The 12,795-nt window shown below is 39.8% G+C and overlaps 1 protein-coding gene across 3 annotated transcripts in view; it reads right to left on the bottom strand.

Moving 5' to 3' along the window:
• The window catches only part of ZSWIM5 (zinc finger SWIM-type containing 5), a 130,099-nt gene that overhangs the window by 5,505 nt on the left and 111,799 nt on the right, over positions 1-12,795 (bottom strand). For all 3 annotated transcript variants that reach the window (XM_060689892.2, XM_087889676.1, XM_087889675.1), the window contains exons 5-11: positions 9,033-9,212; positions 7,077-7,253; positions 4,961-5,107; positions 4,343-4,480; positions 3,339-3,599; positions 1,300-1,435; positions 572-726 (exon numbers count right to left, since the gene is read on the bottom strand). In XM_060689892.2, coding sequence (XP_060545875.2) covers positions 572-726; positions 1,300-1,435; positions 3,339-3,599; positions 4,343-4,480; positions 4,961-5,107; positions 7,077-7,253; positions 9,033-9,212 — 1,194 coding nt within the window. The remainder of the gene's footprint in view (positions 1-571; positions 727-1,299; positions 1,436-3,338; positions 3,600-4,342; positions 4,481-4,960; positions 5,108-7,076; positions 7,254-9,032; positions 9,213-12,795) is intronic.

The raw sequence follows: 12,795 nt of genomic DNA, 5'->3' as shown, positions 1-12,795 counted from the left end.
TCTTTTTACTAGATTATTTTTTTCAGTTGTTTCAGAGTCTAGTGGTCCACTTCAGGAAACTCAGTTTTGCAGCAATTCTTCTCAGCCCCAAGGAGCTTGAGAAATCTCTCTCTGTCTCTGTCTCTCTTTCTTTGTCTCGCGCCCTCTCTTTCTCTCTCTCTCTCTCTCTCTCACACACACACTTTCTGTCTCTCTCTCTCCCCCCTCTCTCTTTCCTTCTCTCTCTCCCTCTCCCTCTCTTTCTCTCTCTTTCTTTCTCTCCTTCTCTTTCTTTCTTTCTCCCTCTCCCTCTCTCTCTTTCTGTCTCTCTGTCTATATCTGTCTTCTGGAGGCAGGGAAGGTGAAAAATGGGTCATTTTTGCCCATTTTTTGGCCTCCTGGGGCGTCGGTGCGCCCCGTTTTTCACCCCCACCCCCCACCTCCAGAAGCATTCTGCAGACCAAAACCAGGCAAAAACAGCTCTTTTTTGTACAAATTGACTTTCTATTAAATTTTTCTTGACCAGCTAGTGAATATTTCACCTGGATCTCTAGTGAACTATGTACAATTGTATTAGGAATCCTTCACCCACCTTTGGCTGCTGTCAGCATAGTGGAAGCAAGTTCACACTGTTGTGATTCCAAGTGCCCCAGAGTAAACCAACGGGGATACCTGCTAGGGACCACTGAAACAATGTGGTGAGGATGTGTGACATCACCTGAGGGAGTTGTCTCCAAAACTGGCAGCCTAGGAAGAACAAAGCCACAAGGTCAATAGAAGGATATTGTACCTGCTGGTAATCATATTAAATCCTCTCTGTATTGTCTTCTTGTGGCATGCTGGGGGAGAATGATGTGGTAAACCTTTCAAAGGCTTTCTGCAGCATATGGTTACAAATTAGTCTTGAACAAATTGGAAAGGTCACTAGAAAACTAAGAAGGGATTTAAACACTTGTAGAGAAAAATAAAACTTTAAACATATACATTTCTTATGGTTTATGTCCGAGCAAAACCTGATTTGCACTGCAGTTATCTAGTTCTGCTTAGTGAAGGGAATGCATGTGTAATTTCTTGCTGGCTATCTTATGCACTTTAGAGCCACTCATTTACATGTTTATATAGATAGTCCTCAAGTTATGATGATAATTGGGAATGGCATTTCCATTGCCAAACAATGTCATAAAGCATGATATCACGTGACCGTATCACTTAACGACAGCAATCTCAGCAGTCTCTGTTGCCATTGTTAACCAAATCCCACTGTTGCTTTAACTTGATTTTCTTAACAAAAGTGGGGAGGGGGGGAAGAAAGGTACCAACCTCATGGACCGCAATGCCAGCTTGTAGGCTAGATCAGCATCATGGGGCAGTAAGGCAGAAAAGAGGTACTTCGCAAAAGTGTGCATAGGTACACTTTCCCGGTGGATGACTTCACCAAGGCCGCTAAAGGGACCACCTAGGCAAGAGCAGAAGCACATCAGTGTCTCTCCTTCAACCAACTTTATTTATTTAACAGGTTTATGTCTTATCTTTTCATCAAGAGCTCAAAATGGCACACATAGTACTCCCTCCTCCAACTGTCCCACAACAATCCTATGAGGTAGATTGGGCTCAGAGTATGTGATTGGTCCAAAGTCAACCAGTGAACTACCACAACTAAGCTTCGACTTGAACCGGGGTCTCTAATTTTATGACACAAATGGTTTGGAGATATTCCTCTTCTTGCCATCAAACTGAAAACCAGATCCTCCTATTCATCTTTCTGATATTTTCAACTCAGACGTTGTGGTTAGAAAGGCACAGCTTGTCTTCTTCTTCTCCTTCCATTCCCTATCGCAATGACCAAGTTATCCATTAATTCCCTCTATTTTTCAAAGGAAACTGCAGACACATGAATACACAGGCTTTAGAGCCCACAGTGGAATGGGGAGGGAGAAGCAGCATATTTTAAAGCAGCACAAGCATTGACATGGATTGTCTTCTAAATTCAACTGCCAGAGCCTTCTAGACAAGAAGCTACAGTAACCACTGCAAAGGGCTCCTGTTTCAGTAAAGGAAAAAGCAAATAAACAGGGAATGAGGAAATGTATACATAAAAAATTCACATTAAAGAAAATATTAGTGTAGTACTAATGCTCAGAAATCCAGGACACAGGATCTAAACTACTCATTGAACAAGATCAATAGACAAATCAATAGAGCCAGATCGATTCCCAGGGAGGACATATTAAAAGACAGACCACAGAAATAGAACAATAGAACACAATTGGTTGTCACCTACAGCTCACAGCCCAAACCACTCAGATGTATTATTAATAATCTACAGCTTATTCTGGGCAATGATACTGAATTTTCTCAAGCACTGAGTGCCAGGCCTATACCTGCATGCAGACAACCACTCAACCTGAATCAGATTCTCACATTCAACAAGAGATAACACGGGAACCGGCTCCTGCAACAATCCCAGACGTCTACTTTGCCCTCACGTCTATGCCAACAGCCCTGTCACAGGACCAACAGGTAGACACAAAAGATTAGAGGCCTTTCATATGCTTTTCCTCCCGTGTGATATGCCATGTGTATACCATCATCTGCCAGCAATGCCCTTCTGAATGCTACTATATAGGACAAATGGGACAAACTTTGTGCAAAAGAATTCATGGACACAAATTTAATATCAAGACTCAAAACAAGGACAAAGTAATATCAGAACATTGCAACTTGCCAGGGTACATCACTGCAGATCGCAAAAGGGCTGTTTTGGCAAACCTGGACTTTTAACAGCACCATCAAACAAAGGGAATCTCAGAACGTCTCATCAAACACAATGATTTTGTAACACGTAACTGTTGCTAATTAATAAGGTTCTTCAATCTGTTTCACATAGAACCTGCATCACCACCGGGTCCTGCCCTCCACCCTGTTCCCCTCACTCCAATTCTACCTACAAAAATCTAGCCACTCTGTGCATCTAACGAAGTCAGTTACAACTAATAAAAGTTTGTATCTCTCAATAAAACTGGTTAATCAGAAAAAGATTTCTAGTCTCCTCCTCTTTTACTAACTCAATTCTCTTCCTAAAATCTTTAATACTATGTAATCTGTTTTATCTAATCCTGATAAATAGGATTCCTTGGGAATCCTATTACCAACCTCTTTTCCAATACATATCACTATCAATTTTTTTCTATTCAAAAGTATTTTGATACCATTATCTCATTGGCATCTGCTATTGTGACCAAGGGACACTGACCGGGTTTCCGATATGGAATTTACTAGAATCTAAAAAATTTTTCCTGGATTGTGGACACATCTTTGTCTCTCATGAGTGACTGGCAGCAGCATCTCAGTTCTCTCACCTTCCAGAAGCAGAATGCACTGCTTGCGTAGGGTCTGCACCAATACAGCATCAAGCTCCAGCTCTTGCAGGCAGGCAATAATCTGTTCCTCATTACGCCACACTTTGTCTTGCGCATAAAGGCCTTCTGGCATCACCCGTTGCTGCCCCATCCCCATCAGTGCCACTTCCAAAGCCAGAGATAGGTAGGATTCCCCACTCTCAGGGCAATTGTTCGCCACAGGCACATGCTGATACACTGGAGGCTTTGACTCACCAGCATCTGATGGCCAAGAAAAGAATTAAGAGGACAGGTGGATCCAACTCCATATAGTACTGTAATTATAATTTCTTCTCACGCCTTCCAAGGTACACAATCAGGTTGGCTCTATTAATGCTACTGGTCCAAACTTTCCACTCACAGTGCAACACAGTGGCTGTTTTTGCTGCACCTCATGTCCTCAATTATGCTGGTGCAGCTGGGCTGAGCTACACAGCTCCATTAATTCCATCCCACACTTTCTGAAGTACACTGCATAGGAATCATAAGGAGCATTACACAAACCTTTGGACTATGAACAAATTAAAAGAGCGAAGTTCTTTTGCTAGTAGCTGGGATATTTTCTGGAACTGATTTTTCACACAAAGAACTTTATTTGATATCAATTCCTGAGGAATATCCTGTGCTTAGCAGGAGAAGTCAACCATGCCAAGTGCAGATGCCAAAGAGCAAAACATCAAAGATGTCATATTATCAGCTAGAACTAAAGAGCTATATAACAAAAGTCTAAGGGCTATTGGACAGCTGCATCTCCTCTCTCACAGGACTCTTCCAATTTTCTCTTCCATTGAAAATTGTGAGCTGGGCTTTTCTCATTTATTCATATACATACAGCTTTTAGACAAAAAAAAATAGGCATTCAATAACAACAGGAATCAGTGGATGGCTCCAAACTGAACATAGGGAAAAAGAACAGAAGCTGGTTTGAATTCATTGTTTGCAATCTGAAGTTCTCATTCTCATACCTGAAACATCAAGGCTGTTTTCATCCTCTATTCGACATGCTTCTGTCAAAGTGAGAAATAAGCAGCCAATCGGATTGAGAGGATGTCCTACCCAGCTTTCCAGGTTTGTGATGGTGGTTGCTCCTCTTTGTAATAGTTCTAGCGGACACACAAAACAAGAAAAAATCCCAGAGTAAGGCCACACAGGGTATCCTCTTTAGCTTCATTTTCCAAACCACAATGCTCAAAACTATCCCTGAAAACTTCATTGTGACAAGGTTGTTCCAACAAGGTTGTGCCCAGTTTTGGCTTCAGTTTTATTCCATGTATTCTGTGTTTACAAAATTCAATGCATTCTGTGTTTACAAAAAGACCAATGGCCAACTAAGTCCAACAGCACCCACTTATGCAAGTATCCTTTATATGGGCAACAGCAACTTCAAATGGACAGTCATTTTTTTAAAAAAGACAGTTGCAAAAATAATTGCTCTACGGCTAAAATTTGTTTGGAACGATCAGGGTAGCAACCCAGGGATCTGTTATGTTCCGAACAACATAAAAATAATGTATCAAGAAGCCCAAATTAACATTCAGAAAGTTGGATTGGTACCAAAGTCACAAACACAAGCTAATTCATACCTTTCTTCTGATGCTTGTATATCTCCAGTTGCCTCTGTTGCTGCAGTCTCAGCGTGTTGATTATGGCCACAGTTAGACGGAGAGCCTCCTTGGGGTATCCATGGGACCGTAGGGCATCAACCCGGGCACAAGCAGTTGGGACATGTTCTGTGGCATCAGGTAAGGATAGAAGGCCATTAAGCCTCAATTAGAGACAAATGAATTATACATGCAGTCTATGCCAAAGAATCAACTGAACACTAGGAATTTAAAGCTAAGCTTTATTTATATATTCTGTTCCGTTGCATTTTTCCCCCTTAATGATGACTAACATGTAGAAATAGGCCTTTTGATGCTTGCTGGTTTTCACTTTGCCTTTTTCATAGTGCAGCACTGAATGTGTGTAATATGCAGCGCACGTACTATATTTCAGCTCTTGTATCTGCCAAATCACTATTATCCTAACCTTGTGTTTTTTAATAAAAGCAAATAAAACCCATAGTGGTATAATGTTCATCCATGAAACAGATTTTTCAACTCCTTCCTTTCAAAAGATAACCCAAATACGCAGAGGTAATATTTCTCCTGATTATAGTATATTATATTAAAAGATTCCCTCTTTCAGAAAAAGAAGGCAAATGAGGGAACAATTGTATTGTAGCATAGCCTTTTCTCCTAACATTCTAATTTTATTGCAAAAGGAAGTTGCCTGTGTATGTTTTGAACCTCTCCTGGTCCCATAGTCTTAACAATACTACATTTGGCATTCAAACTGAGCCACAGTTACAATTCCATCCTTCAAACCTCCTCTTTACTCAAAGCTCTTTATGAAATAGACACCTGATGTAGTCTTCTATCTTTTATAACTTCTGCTCAACCTCTAGAATACCTCTCTGGAAGTGATTTTGTATCAAGTGTACATTCTGTGCCATTCCCGATAGTATTATTACCAGAGAACGTCGTGTCCTGTGGCAACACAACTGCATGGCATAGAAATTCATCTGTTCTTGATTATTATCCGTCCCATCCCCCTTCCCCAAAGTCACGACGACTTGGAGAGGAACAGATGACACAGACTGGTTGGAAAGCTGCAAAGAATTTCTTCCTCTCTAAATGTCCCTGTCATGGGGAATGCAGACAGAAAGTCACAGGAATGGACAATCTGTGAAGAAAATATTTTTGTAAGGTATCCCAGGATCTTTTAATGACAACTTCATTCCTTTTTCTTGCCTTCCTCCAAATCCTCAGCTGATTTGCTCCATGTTTTTAATGTTCCCGAAGAAAATGCTTGGGTCCCTTTCAAAAGAGTTTGTTCATTGTAAGTACCGTATGCACACCTTTTTAAAGTTATATCATTCAGATGTTGCTGGCAAATCAAAAACAAATCCTCAATGCTCTCAATTTCCTCCAGGAGGAGCTCCAAGAAAAAGAAGCAAGAAGATTGGACAATGCATTTCATTTATGTCTTTGGCAAATTCAAATGATCTATCCAAATTAGGATTGAGGAGGAGAAGGAAGATGGCTATGAACTTTTGTCACCTGACTGAGGTCCCATGCACCAGTTTCTATATCCCTGAATTTCTATATTCTGTGCTACATAGGTCTTACTTTCCTAATGAAGCTGTAAAGAAGTGGATCTGTTATATTATGATATGGGATTAATTTAGCACGGTAAGCTTCATTGATCTAGATGAAAAGCCCATTACAGCACAATCATTAGTAATTTCAGTGTTTGGCTACAGATTTCAGTTTTAATGCCTTTTATTTAATTTCAACCAATTTGTTATTTTGTTATTAGTAGAATTTCTGGTCTAGTTAACAGTGCACTATTGCATTTAATTACAACATCAGCAAACTCTTTCCATACTGAATTACTGAATTCAATACACAGTATCCCAATATAGAGCTAGGAAAAAAGGGGCTACCTTAGACTCTGTGAGTATTCAGTATTACAAGTGACTAAGTGCCAGGCTTCTCAAGTTCTGGAAAGTAAGTAAGTGAAGTAGGTCTCCTTAGAGAGGGACAGCACCCACAAATGCAGGAATATTATTCTGTCCTAGAGAGATCACAGCTTTTTCTTCAACAAATATTCTTTTTTAAAAAAAATCTGCACAGCAACCAGAACCAGGAAGCTTACCCAGCCACAACGGTTGTCCTTGTGAGTTGAAAAGAAGGCCCTCACCCTCCCTGGGGTAAGATGGAGAAATGTAGAAATCACTGCTGATTATTCGCTGGAGGTGACTGTCCTGCCAGTGGAGGTCACAGCCTTCAATGGCACGAGTGAATACTGTGCGCCGTGGCCTTGTTAAAGAGCCTATGTGGAAAAGAACAGGTAAGAACATAAAAACCCAAGCAGCATCCTGCTGGATCAGACTCCTACCCCATCCAACATGGCATAGATTCTCACAGGGGACAATCAATTGCACAAGGAAGCCAACTAGCCTTCCAGCAGATGGCCATTGAAAGCAGTCCCACATCCATCAAGGCTAATTAGATATAACATCCAAGTACAAAGTGGTCTTCCCAAACTATTTCCCCTGCTTGGGGCAATCAATTGATCACAATGGACCTGTTTACCACCAAACTGCTCACATACGTTAAAACAGAACATAGGGCAAGGAAAGTACAACTCAATCCCTGACAGAAGGGCTAGGAAGAGTTCTAAACAGGACATTGAACCAAGCACTATATTCTTTTACACACTAGTACAGGAACTCTACGCTGTGCTGCGCTGTGCTATTCACACAATTTTTAAGCTGCCTTTTGGCATTAAAAAGACAGACTTGGAGGATATCAAAATCTTTGTACAACATTCCAGGTCTATTGTCACTGTAAGAAATCTATTAGCAGGATTTGTTGCCATTTACAATATAAGGTCAGGGCAAGAACGCTGTTGCCGTGCTACGTTAAAAATATATCTCCCAATATCAACAAGATTTGGGAACTTTGCACACGAAGATTGTGAAATCTAGCCCCTGATATATTATATATTAAGTAATATGAGTCAATTTTTATGCATTCAGCTTGCACAGAGTTCAAGGCTGGGCAGGAATATTTGAGACTGCAAAGTATTCAAATGATGCTTTTGCTGAGTATTGTTAGTAAAATCGTTATAACAAAATATTGTTATAAAATCCAACTATACAAATTATAGCATTTCCAGCACAAAACAGCATGGGGAAATAATTGAGGAGACAGATAAAGCTGACCAATTCTTTTCTACACTGGATAATTTCCAGTTAATATGACAACAACAACAACACCGAAAACAACAACCTACAGCAGGGTCCATCCACTGCCTGGTACTGATAACTGAGCAAGAATACAGGGAGGGAATTAAAGAGAAAATCAGGAACAGAGGAAGAGACAGAGAGAGAGAGGCTATTAAAATATCCCATTATGAGGGTGGGAGATAGGAAGAAGGCAAGATTTATAGAGCTCTGACAATCTGAATCAAAACCATTTTCCTTCAATTGGGACATTTTAATAAGGACTAGGCAACCCGTGCCCCACTGGGTCATCCTTTCAAAAATAACCCCTTACCTAAACAGAGAAACAGAATGATCACTGGCCAGCAAAAAAACTGTGAGAGGGGGCAGTGATTCCCAACTTCCAGCCAACTTCCCCACTGACTTTCCTTGTAAAAAGCTGGCAAGGAGTGTTGCAAATGATGATCACATAATTGCAGCTGATTGTGCCCCTATGGCAGCGCAGCAGCATTGAAGCAGCCACAATTTTGCCAAGTTTGTCCAATTTTGCCCATAAGAGTCACAGGTCCTGAATTCTGTACATTAGCCAATTTGAGGTAGGTTGATTCAAAAATTGTTGCTCCATGATGCACCATTTCACCCAATTGAAGGTTACGAACCATCAAACAGACACAAGAGTTTTAGTAGTACATCCCTTTTCCTTGCCTTCAGGCAACATTCTTTTGTTCATTGATCTACCAGCTGAAATGCAGAACAGTCCTATGCCATGAACTAGATTTCTATTAACCCGTAACTGGGATGTCATAAGATTATTTTTAGCTGTTTATGGAAACTAGAGAAAGATGTTACATAATAGACAGTGAAACTATCTCCGCCACACTTACTTTGCCTGTGACTAGAGCTCTGAGTAAGTGCACTAGTGATGTTGGGAAGTTCATTGCTGTAGTTTCCATCTTCCAGTGGACAAATATCCATATCACCCCACTTCCGGAGCTGTCGCAGCCAGCATGCCTTTTCTTCTAGTGTGCAGTGGGGATTTAATACAACACACACCCATAGGGCCCCTGTAAGAGCAAGACAAGTGCTGAAATGTATTTTTCTACTTGAGCAGGCAACAAGAGTCCCGTTCCCCCCATAGGTTTATTGCTTTGAAGAGTTTGGAAATGTTTACATCTTGTTTCAGGGAACTGCACTGAGCCCAGAGGGAGAATTTTATAAAAGAAACTAGCTAACTAACTCAATAAAACATCTTCCATAAATCAGCTTAATTGTATCCCTCAGAGCTGAAAATGGAGAGGCAATGTGCATCCGAGATTATTTCTGTCTGCCAGGATATATCGACTGTTTGAACTGTACTTCAAAGAGTGCTTAAATGTATGCCAGCAAGTCCCAATGTTGGAAACCCCACATGATAGCCTGATTTCTATTCTGCACATTTAGTCCATTTTAGAAAAGCAGTAGGCAAGTGGCATTTGCCCCATAATCAGCAGCAACAGTATAATTACTGCTCCCGGTACTGTAGTTCAATCTGCAGGTCAGTTAATGCTGTATATCTAAGAATACATATTAAGTATTTTTTGGCAAAAGAATCTGAAATTAAGGAAAGACTAAAGGAACAGTTGCCTTTCAATTGAGTTTCACTTCTGATAAATTTGTGGCCAGGAATGAATGTAGTTTTCTTGACAACCATATGGAAAAAATGTTTTATTCCACAATGATTTTTTTCAGTTTCAAATCTAGCCTTCAACCCTTGCATTTTCTAATGGTCTCCTATCCCAAACGGGCTCAACACTTAGGTTTTTCAGGCCAGTTGAGGTCAATTAGATGCTGATGAGGGATACAGATATAAAGCCAAAAAAACCACACTTAACTCTGGATGGTTATTTAGAGTTTTAAAAGAGATTATGAGTTTTATGTATATCACATGATTTGTGGCTACCTCTATTTTTATATGCTGTACTTAATTACATACTTCATACTTTGCAGCTATCTCTTAAAATACTTTTCCGCTGCCTGTGAGCAATCATCTCCTCTAGATTTTATTCATTACTCCATTTGATTAAAATATTTTTCTCAGAAATCCTAAGACACATAAGGATACAGTAAATGCAGATATATGTTTAAGTACTCTAATAGCAGAGTGTGCAGATTTCTGTATAACTGGAAAACTTGTACAAGCAGCTCTAAGAAAAGGTTTTCTATACCAGGCAAATTAAACTCTCAGGATGCGCACTTTAAGCAGGTTTCACACTTCTTAGATCTGGAATTGGCTGGGGCTCCTCCTAAACCTGAACCAATTTCATTCAAAGCCAGGGATTATAGGCCTTTATGCTTTGCGATTCACTGAGATGAATGTTCACCAATTACGTGCTTTAATGGGAGTCTATAAATTTATTGTACTTGGTATCTGTGACAAAATTGTACAAATGTTATCTTTAGAATGGAGTAAGCAGCACCAGATCATAGTGCAGGGCCAGGTTATTTGAGGGGCTTTAAATCAAAATAAACAAATAAATTGGACTTAATGGTCAGTCTTTTTATTATTTAATCTTTTTATATCTGTATCTTTCTATATCTTTCCCTTTCTGTTTTTTTCCATATACTTCTAAGGACATCTTCATATAAGATGCTCCATTTGAAACCATCGCTTAGAAATCTATGATCCCATGGCACCAGTTGTATTTGACAGCCAAGCAGATTTGTTTCTGGTTCAGCTATGGTATATTTAAAAACGGCAATAAATTAGTTGCTCCTAGGAAAGACTGTGACTCCATAGACCTGTGGAGAGTCTCTTTCCCATTTACAGAAACTCCTGCCTCCCCCAGGGTTTCAGCCCTCAACAGAAGTTTCAAAAAACATTGTGGCTTGGCAGCTCCCCTTCTAGGAATTGTTCAGGGAGGTTTTTTGGACACAGTCAGAAAACTGCATACAGCATGACATAAGGATGTGGATGGAGGTGGAGAGCAGAGCAAGCCATTTATTTCCATTTTGATAGAGAAGCAAGTAAGAAACATTTTGCTCCTCCAGCTCCTGTATCAACTGGAGGCAAGATAATGATTTTTTTTTGCATTCCTTGTTAGAAGTGTGGACTTTTTTTTAAAAAAAAACTGCTTTTGAGTGCTTAGGGAACCAGTGGCAGAGTAGAAGGGCCCCCCTGAATCTGTAAATAGCTACTCCCAGCTTCCCCTGCTACTAAGCATCTCAGATTCCCTCATATTTCTCAGACTATCCCCTTCATTATGGAACTGGGATGGTTTGGGGGATTTTCTCTTTGAGCCTAGCCATAAATGCAGGGCAGCCATCCTTGAGCTTCTAAAGGTTTCTCTCCTCATACTGAACAGGAAAAAAGCAGTTTTATAGATCTGGCTTTTTTGAAGTTTCCTAGCTGGCAAGTCTGCTCCTGAAGGGCTTCTTTTCCAAAGCTGGCAGTTTAAAGAATCAGTTCTTTTGATAAAGAGCCACAATGCTCAGCATAGAGTAATACATAGATCTGACTCCTGGGTGGCAGGTTTTTAAACTCTTCTTTCTGGCTTTATACAAAACAACTGATCTCAACCTCAGACTGCTGGGAATGAATGGCAGGGGATGGGAAATAATTTAATTGCCCTGTTCTCCTTGCATGCTCTTCTGAAATATGGTCCCAGTTACTGTCAGGGGAAACAATATGTCAACATAAGGATAATATAAAACACAGATCAGGGTTCACTAGACATCTGTTGGGCATATATTGATATTTTCTGAAATTCTAATGAAAACGGAGCCTTTTTGCACAACATGTTTATGGGATCATAAATGAGTATTTCTGTTTTGTTGTATAAAGGCATCAAAGCAATATATTTGAGATATTTTGGTTTTTGCTTACTAATGCTGTAGTATGTTTCCCAGATGGCCTAACTGATCTATAGCATTCCCATTTTATCCAGATCTACCTTCAAATATGCATGCTTATGTTTGCACAGGTAGTCTACAACTTGCAATCAATCATTTTATCATCTCTGAAAGTTACAATGGCCATGGAATGGGTGCTTTATGGCCAGGAAACTATACCCAGCCATTGTAAATAGTTGTGCCTCCCTCCCACATACACACTGGTCACATGACCACATATGTTGAGTGGGTCAGCTTTATGACCTTTTGCGGCATTCCACAATCACATGACTTCAATTTGCAATGTTATTTGCCATTTCTGGCAACTTTTTTGCCAGAAAAAGCTTTTTTAAAATGCTCTTTCAAAAAATAGGTTCACTTAATCACCGTTGCCTTTGCTTAATCACCATAGTGAAAAAGACTAAAGAATTACTTCATCATTATGGTCATTTGCAACCATAATGACTTACAACTGGATTCTACGGTTGTAAGATGAGGACTACCTTTACAGGAATCAATGTTAACATTTATCTATAATTATTATCCTTTATGAACAAAGCTAGATGAATCCTTGCCTCTCCTCTTGTTCCATATTAAATTCCTATGTATTTTTTAAAGTTATTTTCCCAGTTAAATGTTAGACTACCATAAAATACCCAATTGGCATATTTTTCAATCATTCAAAATCTCAGTCACTACTGGTATGCATATAGTTAAAATAACTGGGTAACCTTGTATTTTTTTGAAAAACCAGGTTATAAATGAGTAAAGGACACAATC

Source organism: Pantherophis guttatus, chromosome 3 (genome assembly GCF_059756535.1).
Source record: "Pantherophis guttatus breed Tessera chromosome 3, ASM5975653v1, whole genome shotgun sequence".
Lineage (NCBI taxonomy): Eukaryota > Metazoa > Chordata > Lepidosauria > Squamata > Colubridae > Pantherophis > Pantherophis guttatus.
The sequence above is the reverse complement of the archived record's forward strand: the minus strand, read 5'-3'. Positions and strand labels throughout refer to the sequence as shown.